Consider the following 12,666-nt stretch of genomic DNA (forward strand, 5'->3'; position numbering starts at 1 on the left):
GAACTCAGAAATCCGCCTGCCTCTGCCTCCCGAGTGCTGAGATTAAAGGCATGTACCACCACACCCGGCTTTGTTCTTTGTATCTTGATCATCTCGTTAAGTTCCTGAATACAGTAATCATGGGACCTTTGTTTATGCCTGGTTTATTCTTTGAGGACTTTGTCTTTGAGCTGGAAATGACCCTATTCTGTGTGTGTACCTAGAATGGTATAAAAGCAGACTGGAAAAAAATAAACTGGCCTCAGGACTGGCTGGGGTCATACTATAATGTAATCTAATTGTCTTTTTTTTTTTTTTTTTTTTTTAATCCACGCTCTTTCCCTAGAAACCCTGTTGACTGAGCTGGCTTGGTCAGTTGTGGACACAGGGAGTCTAACACAGACTGAAATCCCACCGAGATTTCTGGGTTGTACCAGTGCACATGGTCACACAGTGAATGGCCAGCTACTGACTCCTCCTTTTGTTTAAGGAGAACAGAGAGAGCGTCACCTGTGCAGCCTGTAACCATCCAGATGTACCTACCTGGGATGAGAATTGTGTGCAAGGGCATCACCTCCACACCATGGACTGGGTATCCGAAGGGGAGATTGGGTGGAGCCAGCAGAGATGGTGGGCGAGGCAGCCCTTCTCTTCAGGAGAAAGCAAGCATGAGAGTTGGTGTACAACAGAATGCATTTTAAAAAGCACCCTCACAATCAACAACAACAACAACAACAAGTGAAATTATTACCCATGTACACACATATATATGATTTAAAATAATAAAAAAGTGAATCTGTTTTTGTTGTTTGGTTTTTCAAGACAAGATTTCTCTGTGTAGCCCTACACCAGGCTGGCCTCTAACTCACAGAGATACTCCTGCCTCCTATGTACTGGGATTAAAGGCATGTGTTCACCACCGCCCAACTAAAAAGCAAATCTTAATGAAAAACTATCTTCAACCCTGACAGGCCCTTTATATATACCTGCTTACTGAGATGATAGATGTCGATATCTGAAACAATGATCATATATAGACAATTCTAGAAGGAAACACGGTTCACATTCAGTTAGAGCTAGCTAGGCTTGCATCAGAAGCATGTCTCTAAAATATCAGTTCTCGGGCTGGTGAGATGGCTCAGTGGGTAAGAGCACCCGACTGCTCTTCCGAAGGTCCAGAGTTCAAATCCCAGCAACCACATGGTGGCTCACAACCATCCGTAACGAGATCTGGCGCCCTCTTCTGGAGTGTCTGAAGACAGCTACAGTGTACTTACATATAATAAATAAATAAATCTTTAAAAAAAATAAAAATAAAAATAAAATATCAGTTCTCAACCCGTGGGTTGAACAACCCTTTCACAGGGGTCACCTAAGACCATCGGAAAATACAGATATTCACATGATGATTCACAACAGTAGCAAAATGACAGTTATGAAGCAGCAATGAAAATAATGCTGTGGCTGCCGTCACCACAACGTGAGGAGCTGTGTTCAAGGGTCGCAGCGTTCTGAAGCTTGGCAACCTCTGCTCTAAAATCTCTCTGTTCAGCCCGGCGTGGTGGCGCATGGCTTTAATCCCAGCTCTTGGGAGGCAGAGGCAGGCGGATTTCTGGGTTCAAGGCCAGCCTGGTCTACAGAGTGAGTTCCAGGACAGCCAGGGCTACACAGAGAAACCCTGTCTCGAAAAAAAAAAAAAAAAATCTCTCTCCTCTTAGTTACTTTTAAAGGGGCTGTCACAAGCAACTCTATCTTGTTGGTTTGAGACAAGGTCTTGCCATGAAATCTACGCTGGCCTTAAACTTACAATCCTCCTGCTTCAGCTTCCCATGTGCTGGGATTACAGACAAGTGCCCAGCATACACAGATCCCCTTTAATAAAAGCCAGCCGGAACCTGTTTTAATTCCCTCTTTAACTAACGATTTTGATATCAATCCTCTGTAATTGAAAGGCAGGAGGACTGGGGCTATAACTCAGGTAAAGCATTTGCACATACAAGGATCTGGGCAGGAGGACTGGGGCTATAACTCAGGTAAAGCATTTGCACATACAAGGATCTGGGTTTGATTCCCCAGCACCACAGGAAAAGAACTGAGGCAGGGGCATAAAGGAGTAGGGGCTCAGTGTTGGGGTGCTTGCCTGCCTCGTAGGACACCCTGTGTTCAGTCTCCAGCACTGTCAAAAAGACAAAGTGACATTCTGTACCCCTGCACACAGTGGCACTTGACAGAATGTCCCCAGCTTATAGATTCACCTTCTGTGCTGGCCTGGGCACCCGGGGGCTGCACCACACACCATCACTGAGCAGTGCCAAACTCTGTCCCTTTTTCTCTGTCAGTTTTACTGAAATGTTTTGTTTTTGTTTTTAAAGATTTATTTATTCAGTATGTATATACAGCGTTCTATCTGGATGTACGCCTGCATGCCAGAAGAGGGCACCAGATCCATTACAAATGGTTGGGAGCCACCATGTGGTTGCTGGGATTTGAACTCAGGACCTCTGGAAGAACAGTCAGTGCTCTTAACCTCTGAGCCATCTCTTCAGCCCCTCATTGAAATCTTTCGTGTACACAAAGCCCTGCAAATCTTTCTTGGAGAACACTCTCCTCCATTGTCTTCCTCTGCTTGTTCCTAATAGTTCTTCCCAGGAGCAGCCCCTCAGGAATGCAAGGTCCAGACTTTTTCTCAGGGCTCCTCACTCTCTCAAGCACTTGATTGTTTGCTGTTCCCAGAAACCCAGGAGCCCCCACAGCCTGCATCACCTCCTCTGAAAGTGCTCAAATTCCGCCTGTCTTCTGGCATTCACAGCTGGAAGGTCCTTCTGGTTATAGGCATCCTGAAACTTAAATTTCATGTGCAGTTTGCCAGAGTTACAGTCACACTGATTTTTGGGAAAGAGCCTAGAACGAGGGAGAAAAGCTTATAAGCATGATTGACTGCAGGGAGGGCAGGACCTTAGCCCTAAACTTGTGTGTCACTCACACTGAAATTTTTTTTTTTTTTTTTTTTTTACCACCACATAGCTACCCTAACTGGGATGATATCCTGCAACCACCCAGCAGTGACCCCCCTCACAGAGACAGGATGAGGGAGTGGGGATGAAGGGAGGGACTAAAGACGGTTCCCTCTGTCTTTTCTTTCTTCTTTTCCTTTTCTTTCTTGAGACGGAGATCTTGCCTATGTGGCCCAGGCTGGCCTTAAACTTATGGTAACCCCCCTGCCTTAGCTGCCTGAGTGCACTACCATGCCTAACAGCCCTCTCTAGCATTATCCCTTCTATCTTGCTTCTTTAAAAGCCACAGGCACTTCAGTTGGCAGCTAGTCCCATTAGGGCAGATGGCAGGAACCGCACCCTCCCAGTGAGGTTGCAAGGTTACTGGTGGTGCGGGAAACAGAGACTGGGTCCCACAGACCACCCCTGGGCTCTGAGACTCACTTTAATAACTAGCACCCGTTCTGAGTTGTCTACAACGTCTAAGGCTCAAGGAGAATCAGGGAAGTGACATTGAGGGGGACAACAGGGAGGCTGGAGCACCCAGAGTCTCACCAGATGTCACTGTAGGTAAAGAGCTTCCTCAGGTGCTCCTCTGGTAGAAGTTTCAGCACTGGGTCAACCGGCGCAGGCTTCGGAAACTTTGACTTGAAGGTGCTGAAGTCTGTTGTAAGGGACACCTTTCTCACCATAAATGCAACAGTGGCAAGTCCTACCATGATGACAAATGTCTTGAGGAGCCATGGAAACCTGAAGCTGGCAAAAGACACGCTGAAAAAGCAAAACACATTAGAATGTTTGACATCAAGATCTGGGGAGATAGATGGTGTAGACAGGAACGCTGCACAGGAGAGGCCTGAGTGCAGTCTCCTGCAACCACGTAAAAAGCTGGGTATGGTTCAGTGGGCAAGAGCGCTCACCTTGTAATCCTAAAGACTTCATTTGAGAACCCGGGGTAGAAGGACAGGGCGGAGTCTTAACGAGTTGTCCTCTGACACCCATACCCGAGCCATGGCATTTGCTCGTGGACATTCCACACTCTCAATAGTAATAACTATTAGTCTTACTTTGTTTTTTTTGAGACAGGTCCCACCATATAAGCCTAGCTGGCCTGGAATTCACCATGTAGATCATACTGGCCTTGAATTCATAGTGATCTGCCTGCCTCTGCCTCTCATGCTGAGATTAAAGGCGAGCATCACCATGACTGGGTTCTGGATTACTTTTTTGTTTTTGTTTTTCATTTTTAAGAATTACTCATTTATTTTATATGTATGAGTGCACTGTAACTGTCTTCAGACACACACCAGAAGAGGGCATTGGATCCCTTTACAGATGGTTGTGAACCACCATGTGGTTGCTGGGAATTGAATTCAGGACCTCTAGAAGAGCTGACAGTGCTCTTAACCGCTGAGCCATCTCTCCAGCCCTGATTAACTTTTTTTTTTTAAGTTGGGTATGAAGTTAAACAGGAAGACAATAGAGGATATTAGGGGCAGGGATTCACTGGCCAGACAGTTTAATGGTAAGCTCCAAGGCAATAAGATCTCTCTCTCTCTCTCTCATTGTTGTTACTGTTTTCTGAGAAAAGATTTAGCCCTGGCTTGCCTGAGACTGGCTCTATAGACCAGGCTGACCTCAAACTCACAGAGAACAACTTCCTGCCTCTGCCTCCCGAGTGCTGACATTAAAGGCATGCGTCGCCGCCGCTGCCGCCACCACTAGGCAGAGGTTCTGCCTTAAAGAAGGTGGAAATCATTTCTTAGGACAACTCACAAAACAGAGAAGGAAGGAATCAAGTGACAAAAAGGACCCAGAAGATCCCAAATGAAGGGATGGGGAGAGAGAGAGAAGGAGAGCTGGAATTTGTGCAAAAAACATCTGAAGTCAGGTCTCACTGCGTTGTCGCTGCAGCTGTCTTCAGACACACCAGAAGAGGGCGTCGGACCCCATTACAAATGGTTTAAGAAGTTTAGTCACTCAGTGCAAAGAAGGCCCCAAGGGGGTTCCTCACATCAAAGCAAAACAGGAAGTTGGGAGAGCAGAATTCCAGCCCAAGGGACATTACCCCCTACACCCAGGCTGGGTCTTTCTTTCTGTTCCGTCTTCAGACACTTTAGCGTGAACCAACACTCGTCCACTCTAAACAGGGAACGGCAACAGCCGAAAGTAAAGATGATATCAAAACCGACCTGGTGACGCAATGAACTGATTGGGAATCTGGGTGAGAGGTTTCTTGCTGGAGATGCGACAATCCATAGGCAGCTGCATCACCAAGCACAACATGGCTGACAACTCAGGAAAGCTGCACCGCCCGAGCTCACTGCAGAACCCGCACGCAGGCTTCCTTCTCTCCAACAGCTCTCAGAGGCTCCTGCAAGCAGCTCTGTGGCTGGTGGGAAAAGCATCGTGTCCCAGTGGCTGCTTGCTGTCTTTATAGGCTTAGGAGGGGCCCTGCATAGCTGCTTAGTTGTTTGTTTACATTTTGAGTGTGTCCTCCTCCTTCCTTGAAGGAATATTGTGACTCAAAACTTTCTGAACCTTAACAAGTAAGTCACCCATTTAATCCTTCTGGAAATGTTTTCGCAGACTCTCTCCGGTTAGGATTTTATTTCTGTGAAGAGGAAACCACGGCCATGGCAGGAAGCCTTATAAAGAAAAACATTTAATCGGGGCTGGGTTATAGCTCAGGAGTTTAATCCATTATTGTCGTGGCCAGAAGCATAGCAGAACACAAACAGACATGGTATTAGAGAGGTAACTGAGAGTTCTGCATCAGGATCCGAAGGCAACAAGAAGAGAGAGTGACACTGGGCCTGGCTTGAGCCTCTGAATCTCAAGGCCCACCCCCAGTGACATATTTCCTGCCACTCGGCCACACCTCCGAATACTGCCACTCCCTATGGGGCCTATGGGAGCTCATTTTCATTCAAACCATTATCTTTCACTCCCTGGTCCTTCTAGGCTTATAGCCATACCCTAACGCAAAATGAACTTAGTCCTCCTCCAAAAGTCCCCGTAGTCTATTGCAGTCTCATCAATGTTTAAAAGTCCAAAGTCTCTGATAAGCATTGCCATCTCTTAAGCATTGACCTCCTGTAAAATCAAAATGAAAAAAAAACAGATGACATACGTCCAACAATGACAGAAGACATTCATTACCATCCCAGGAGAGAGGAGAAGGAACACAGGGAGGAAACGCTGGGCCAAGGTGAGACCAAAAACCAGCCGGGCAAACTCCCATCTCTGAATCTCCATGTCTGATGTCAAAGTGCTCTTCAGATCTCCAACGCCTTTCAGCTTTGTTGACTGCAATGCATTTTCTCTTGGGCTGGATCCATTCCCTGCTAGCTGCCTTTCTCTGCAGAAATCCCACGACTCTGATGCTTCCAACATCTTGGGGTCTCCATGGCAATCCAGGCTTTCACCTTCACAGCATCACACAATGGCCTCTCTGGGCTGCTAGGAACACCCCATGAGACATGCTGGGCCATTGTCTGACCCAAGGAGGACAGGCAAGCCATACCTTGGTATAATTTCTTTCAAAATCTTCTTTGTCATTACATTGGCAGTCTCTTTTATTGGGTAGGCTTCTACCCATCCTGAAAAGGTATCTATAAATACTAATAGATATTTATACCCATATTTTCCTGGTTTTAATTCTGTGTTATCTATTCCCCAATTGGCTCCAGGCTTTTGGCCTCTGATTCTAATTCCTGGAGTTTCTTGGCTGGAGTTGCAAGATGATAGCCTGGCAGGTGGGGCAATTTGAGATTGCCTGGTTAGTGTCTTATAGCAAATGTTTTGAATTTTGGCCCTCTTAGCAATGATTTTTAGTGTTTGGTGACTCAAATGTGAAGCTTGGTGGATTTGGTGGATGTGCTGTCTGGCAAACTCCTTGGGTAGGATGGTCCAACCTTCATTGGTATGCAGTCATCCATTTTTTCTGTAGATTCCTTTGCATTTAGCCTGATCCGTAGGGAGTGCAGGGGGTGGCAGGGCCACCTGGATGTGAGCAGTGGGAGTTGTGCCAGTTTCCTTGGCAGCCTTCTCAGCCACTGTTTCCCCTGGCTATCTCCAGTGGTCCCTTCTGATGCCCTGGGCAATGGATTATAGCCATCTTGAGCCATAGTGCTGACTGTAGAGCAAACATCTCTTTTTTATTTTTAATTGTTTTCCCGTCTGCAGTCAATAATCCCCTTTCTTGGTCTATACACTCATGCACATGTGCAGTAGCAAAGGCATATCTGCTATCCGTGTAGATGTTGACTATGGCCCCTTCTGCCAGCTTTAGAACTTGGATCAAGGATATCAGGTCAGCTTTTTGGGGCTGATGTTCCTGGTGGCAAAGCAACTGCCCAAACAACAGAGTCCCATGTCAAGTTCATTATTGCTACCCCTGGACACTTGGTTTCATGTTGAACAAAACTGTTCCCACCCATGATATAGATGCATTCAACATCTGGCCAGGGTATGCCAGTCAGGTCTGGCCTAATGTTCTGAACATGCCCTCAAACTACAGAGCCGTCATGTTGTACATCTGAGGACGGGACAGGTTGCGGGGTTGCAGAATGACAAGTTATACCTCTTCTTACCCAGCATTTCCATTTTCTCTCAGCCAAAATGGGATTGGGTTCCCATTTTAGTGAGGAGATCTCTCCTTTGCAGAGGGTATGAGCATCCTGGGATGACCATAAAAGGGTGAGCTACCTGCCCCACTCCCAAGTCCACTTTCTCCCACTTGTCCATGGATAGAGCTTGGTGCCTGTTGTCATTACTGGCTAGAGGCAAATAGGTCATAAAAGGTCTGCCCAGTGGATCTAGGGGGTCCTGTAGCCCTGAGGGGTAGGGTGGTGGTTGAGGCAGCCTGATGAGAACCTGAGTGAGCTCTCTGGGCCGCTAGAACCCCAAGTATGTGGCAGGCTCCAGGATGAATCAGGAGCTTCCTTTTCAGCCTGCACCTGGTGGGCAGGAGCTGAGGAAGCAATATGGGGGTTGGTGGGATGTGGGGGGTGTGGGGGTGTGGGGGGTGTGGGGGTCGGGGGGGAGACCTCCTCTGGGTCTGAAGGAGGAAGTAAGACTGGCTGCCTGGGCCTCCTATCCTTGGGAGGAAGGAGAGCAGGGGGTGGTGTAGCTGTTAGCAAAAAGGATTTCATCCAAAGAGAGGGGGTCTTTCCACCATATGATGACATAAGGCACCTGGCCCAGGGACCCGAGGCCCCAAAGACCACAGTTTTTACCCAGTAAATGATGGGAAGATAAGTTTCCTCCTTGGGCCAGCCACGTATAAAGTGGGCTTTATATCTGCATCAGCCCTGAGGCCTCCATAACCTGGCGGAAGTTCCAAATACGGCCCGGAACCAGACTCAGAGGGGTGCTCTGCGCTTGTCCCATTTTTAAAATCAAGATGATATCCTAAAAGCCAGTACAGAATAACAACAGTTACAGAGCACATAGGGCCGGACAGAAAGGAAAGGAAAACAGGAACCGCCTTTCAGACAGTCTCTCCCTCCTCCGTGCACGAGAGCAGCGGAGACCTAAGGTGTGGTTCAGAAACCAGGTGGAAATATTCAGATTCTCCAGAAACCCGGTGAGAACTCCCAGGTTCTCTGGATTGCATGAGAAGGCATTGGGGGGGGCTCTCCAGGTGGGATTTGGGGGAGTAGGCGTTCCCCTTATTTCCCAGCCGCTGAGCGGCAAAATATGTATCTGCTTTGCCCTTTCTGGCCTCCGATTGGTGGGGAGAGAGGCTCCTCCAAAATGTTCAACTATTGGAGTGGGGGTCTCCAGCGATTCCTGGCCAATACACAGAAGGTTAGGGTCTGTGAACTGCTGAAGACTCAAATAGTACGCAAAAGCAAAGAGCGTTTATTCCTGCATGCAGGGACCCAATTCCACCTGGATAAAAGGACCCGAGTGAATTCGCAGATTCAGTTTTAAAGCCAAAAAGAGCAACTTAGGGAGGGATGGGTAATCTATGGGGTTGAACGGTGGGTTCTATCTCTGGGGGTCTGGGTGATGCTCTTTCTTGCTTCATGTCAAGGAGGAGTAGCTCTTGACCTCTGGGCTGCAAGCTTGGCTAACTGTCCTTTCCAAAGCTGGGGGGAGGTAGCTCTTGACTTCTTGGCCTAAGCCTGCAGTTGTTCCAGTGCATTCCAGCCAAGTGTGAGCCACCTGATATGGATGCTGGGAACCAACTCAGGTTCCTCTGCAGGAGTAGCAAGTGCTATTAACCACTTAGCCATCTGCGCTGTCACACCCATTCAATTCTTAACAGATCAAAATTTAAAAATATAAAAACCAAACTTGGGATTAATTCAGTGGTAGAGCACTTGCCTAGAATTGTCAAAGCCCTGGGTGCCGCCCTTGGCACCATTAGTAATAAAGTAACGAGGGAGCTGGAGAGATGGCTCCAGTGGTTAAGAGCACTGACTGCTCTTCCAGGGGTCCTGAGTTCAGTTCCCAGCAACCACATGGTGGCTCACAACGATCTATAATGATGGGATCCGATGCCCTCTTCTGGTGTGTCTGAAGAGATGTACTCATGTATAAAAAATAAATAAGTAAATCTTAAAAAGAAATAAAGTAACAATTAATAATAACACTTAGCCACTGCGCTGTCACACCCATTCAATTCTTAACAGATCAAAATTTAAAAATATAAAAACCAAACTTGGGATTAGTTCAGTGGTAGAGCACTTGCCTAGAATTGTCAAAGCAAGTAGGTGTGGTTGTCCCCAGCATTTGCTTCCAGTGACAAATAAGTACGAGCTCTTAACTCTGCGATGGATTCCACTTCTACAGCCCCAATGCACAATCGTTACAATCACCATTACTACTATATCTATTGCTATTTTTTTAATTCTTTTTTTATTAAACTAATAAAATTTATTTTAAAATATACAACTCAGTATTAACATTTTTTTTGTTTTGTTTGTTTGTTTTTTGTTTTTCGAGACAGGGTTTCTCTGTACAGCCCTGGCTGTCCTGGAACTTGAGTTCCAGGCTGGCCTCGAACTCAGAAATGCGCCTGCCTCTGCCTCCTGAGTGCTGGGATTAAAGGCGTGCACCACCACGCCCAGCAGCATTAACATTTTTTAAGTCATCAAAATAATTTATAATAGCTAAATACCTCTTAAATATACATATATCTTCTGAAGCTAAGAGTAATATGCACCCAGTCAGTTTTTAAAGTCTATTTGGGCCATTAACTATGATAGAAGTAGAAAAAAATATCTTATGAAGTCCTCTATGAAAGGAAATTGTGACAAATTCTTGAAACATCCCCTCTCCAAGGGAGAATATGCAGAGTAACTGTGGTTTCATAGAATCTATGACTGTTTTTAAAGACAAGGTTTCAATGACCTGGACATCCTGTGTAGACCAAGCTGGCCTTGAACTCACTGCCTCTTGAGTGCTGGGGTCAAGGCATGTGCTACTATAGCCAACCTTCGAATATGGAAAACTTTAAAGCTCTCAAAGGCATCTTTTGAATCAAGACCATCAGAGCAAGAATAAATACATAACTCTAGGCCAGGAGATATAAATAACTTGCCAAAGTGCTTGCCTGCTGTGTACAAAGCCCTAGTTTCAATTCCCAGCACCACATACACCAAGTGTGGCGGCCCATGCCTGTAGCTCTAGCCCTGGGGCAGTGGAAGCAGGAAGATCAGAGGTTCAACAGCACCCTCAGCTACACTGGGAATTTGAGGCTAACCTGGGCCTTATGATGGTGGGGCCACAGAGGTCCTTGTGCTCATAGAGAAGAACTAAGAGGACCAAGAGTCTTGCAGGAGTGTCTCCTCAATGGAGGAGATAAAGTCAAATCCCTGAATTCCATCTAGAAAGCTGAGAGTGGGTTTTATTAATAATCTGGTGACATTTCAGCTATCTGTGAAAGCAGCTCACCCACCTTTTGCTATAGAGGCAGACCTCACCCAGTTCCCCAGAATGATATCCTAGACTCTTTCCCCCTCCCTAGATCATCCTCAGGGGAGATGTCACATGGACTTCATGGCCTGCTGACCTCTGTGCTATCAGTGAGAGACCACACTAGAGTCTAGGCCTTTTAGCTATAGAACCCACCCTCATGGGCACATGTACTTTATAACAGAGTTTATAAGTAATCACACTGTCTTAGTCAGGGTTTCTATTCCTGCACAAACATCAGGACCAAGAAGACGTTTGGGGAGGAAAAGGTTTATTCAGCTTATACTTTCATACTGCTGTTCATCACCAAGGAAGTCAGGACTGGAACTCAAGCAGGTCAGAAAGCAGGAGCTGATGCAGAGGCCATAAAGGGATGTTCTTTACTGGCTTGCTTCCCCTGGCTTTCTCAGCCTGCTCTCTTATAGAACCAAGACTACCAGCCCAGAGATGGCACTGCTCACAAGGAGACCTCCCCACCTTGAGCACTAATTGAGAAAATGCCTTACAGTTGGATCTCATGGAGGCATTTCCTCAACTGAAGCTCCTTTCTCTGTGATAACTCCAGCTGTGTCAAGTTGACACAAAACTAGCCAGTACACATTCCTAAAGCTTTATTGTGAACCTGCAATTGGACTGATTGTTGCCTGGAAACCTTTCCCCAAATTGTACTGTATTTTAAATATGCCAACAATGAACCACCTGGCGTTAGACTCCCTGAAGTCCGATCCAGGTTGCCAAATCAGTCTACTCTGGGTTTTCAGTCTTCTCTCTTTATGTGGTTCAATTCCTGGTCTGATACCTGCAAGGACCCCAGCCCCCATTATGACACCTCCATCTTGTCTTTATCAATGTTCTAATTCTATGAAGAGACACCAGGACCAAAGCAGCTCTTATAAGAGAATGCATTTAATTGGGACTGGCTTACAGTTTTAGGAGTTTAGTCCACTATCATCATGGCAGGAAGCATGGTGGAATGTAGGAAGAAATGGCGCTGGAGAAGGAGCTGGAAGCTATATCCTGATTCACTGACAGAAAGACTCTGGGCTTTGCATGGGCTTTTGAAACCTCAAAGCCCACCACCAGGAACACATTTCCTCCAACAAGGCCATGCCTCCTAATCCTGTGAAATAGCGACACTATAGTAAGCAAGCATTCAAATCTATGAGCCATTCTTATTCAAACCACTACACATCTCAAACAAACAAATGAACAAACAAACAAATCCAGAACATACTGTGGGGAACGGGTGTGGCGGCAGTTCCAAAGGCGCCAGGGACTGCAGCTAAGTCGTATGACTTGCACCTGACTTCCTCATATAAACCACAAACATCGTGAGAGCTGTGCAGGTGTACCAGGTTACTGGCGAAGCCATTTTGGTGGAGATAATGCCCCTGCTGCCCTGATTAGCTGAAGCTGCGTACCTGGTGAGGTGATGTGGCCTGCTGTGAGTGGATGGGAACTGATAGTATATAAGAGTGAGAGGCCCAAGGCTCGGGGTCTTTCGCCTACACAGTCAATGCGCAGCCCAATAAACATGTGCAGAAGGATCCTATTGTGGTGTCTTTCTTGCGTCTTGTCTTTCAGGCGTCCCACAAATGGTGCCGAAACCCGGGAAGTAACATCTTCAGGCATGAGCGAAGACCCCCTGTTACAGGGAGGATTCAGAACTGCATCACGGGGAAGGAGCGGTTAATGAAGTGTTCCCGCAACACAGACTGTTGAGAAGGATTCAACTGCATGGATTCAGAACTCTTCAGCTGGGGAA

General features: G+C 46.6%; 1 protein-coding gene across 1 annotated transcript in view; it reads right to left on the reverse strand.

The window, feature by feature from the left end:
• B4galnt2 (beta-1,4-N-acetyl-galactosaminyltransferase 2) overlaps positions 1–12,666 on the reverse strand; it is a 59,401-nt gene that overhangs the window by 29,655 nt on the left and 17,080 nt on the right. The window contains exons 2-4 of the mRNA XM_021177919.2: positions 3,528–3,743; positions 2,743–2,880; positions 523–629 (exon numbers count right to left, since the gene is read on the reverse strand). Coding sequence (XP_021033578.1) covers positions 523–629; positions 2,743–2,880; positions 3,528–3,743 — 461 coding nt within the window. The remainder of the gene's footprint in view (positions 1–522; positions 630–2,742; positions 2,881–3,527; positions 3,744–12,666) is intronic.

The sequence above is a fragment of the Mus caroli genome, chromosome 11 (assembly GCF_900094665.2).
Source record: "Mus caroli chromosome 11, CAROLI_EIJ_v1.1, whole genome shotgun sequence".
NCBI classification, from domain to species: Eukaryota; Metazoa; Chordata; class Mammalia; order Rodentia; family Muridae; genus Mus; species Mus caroli.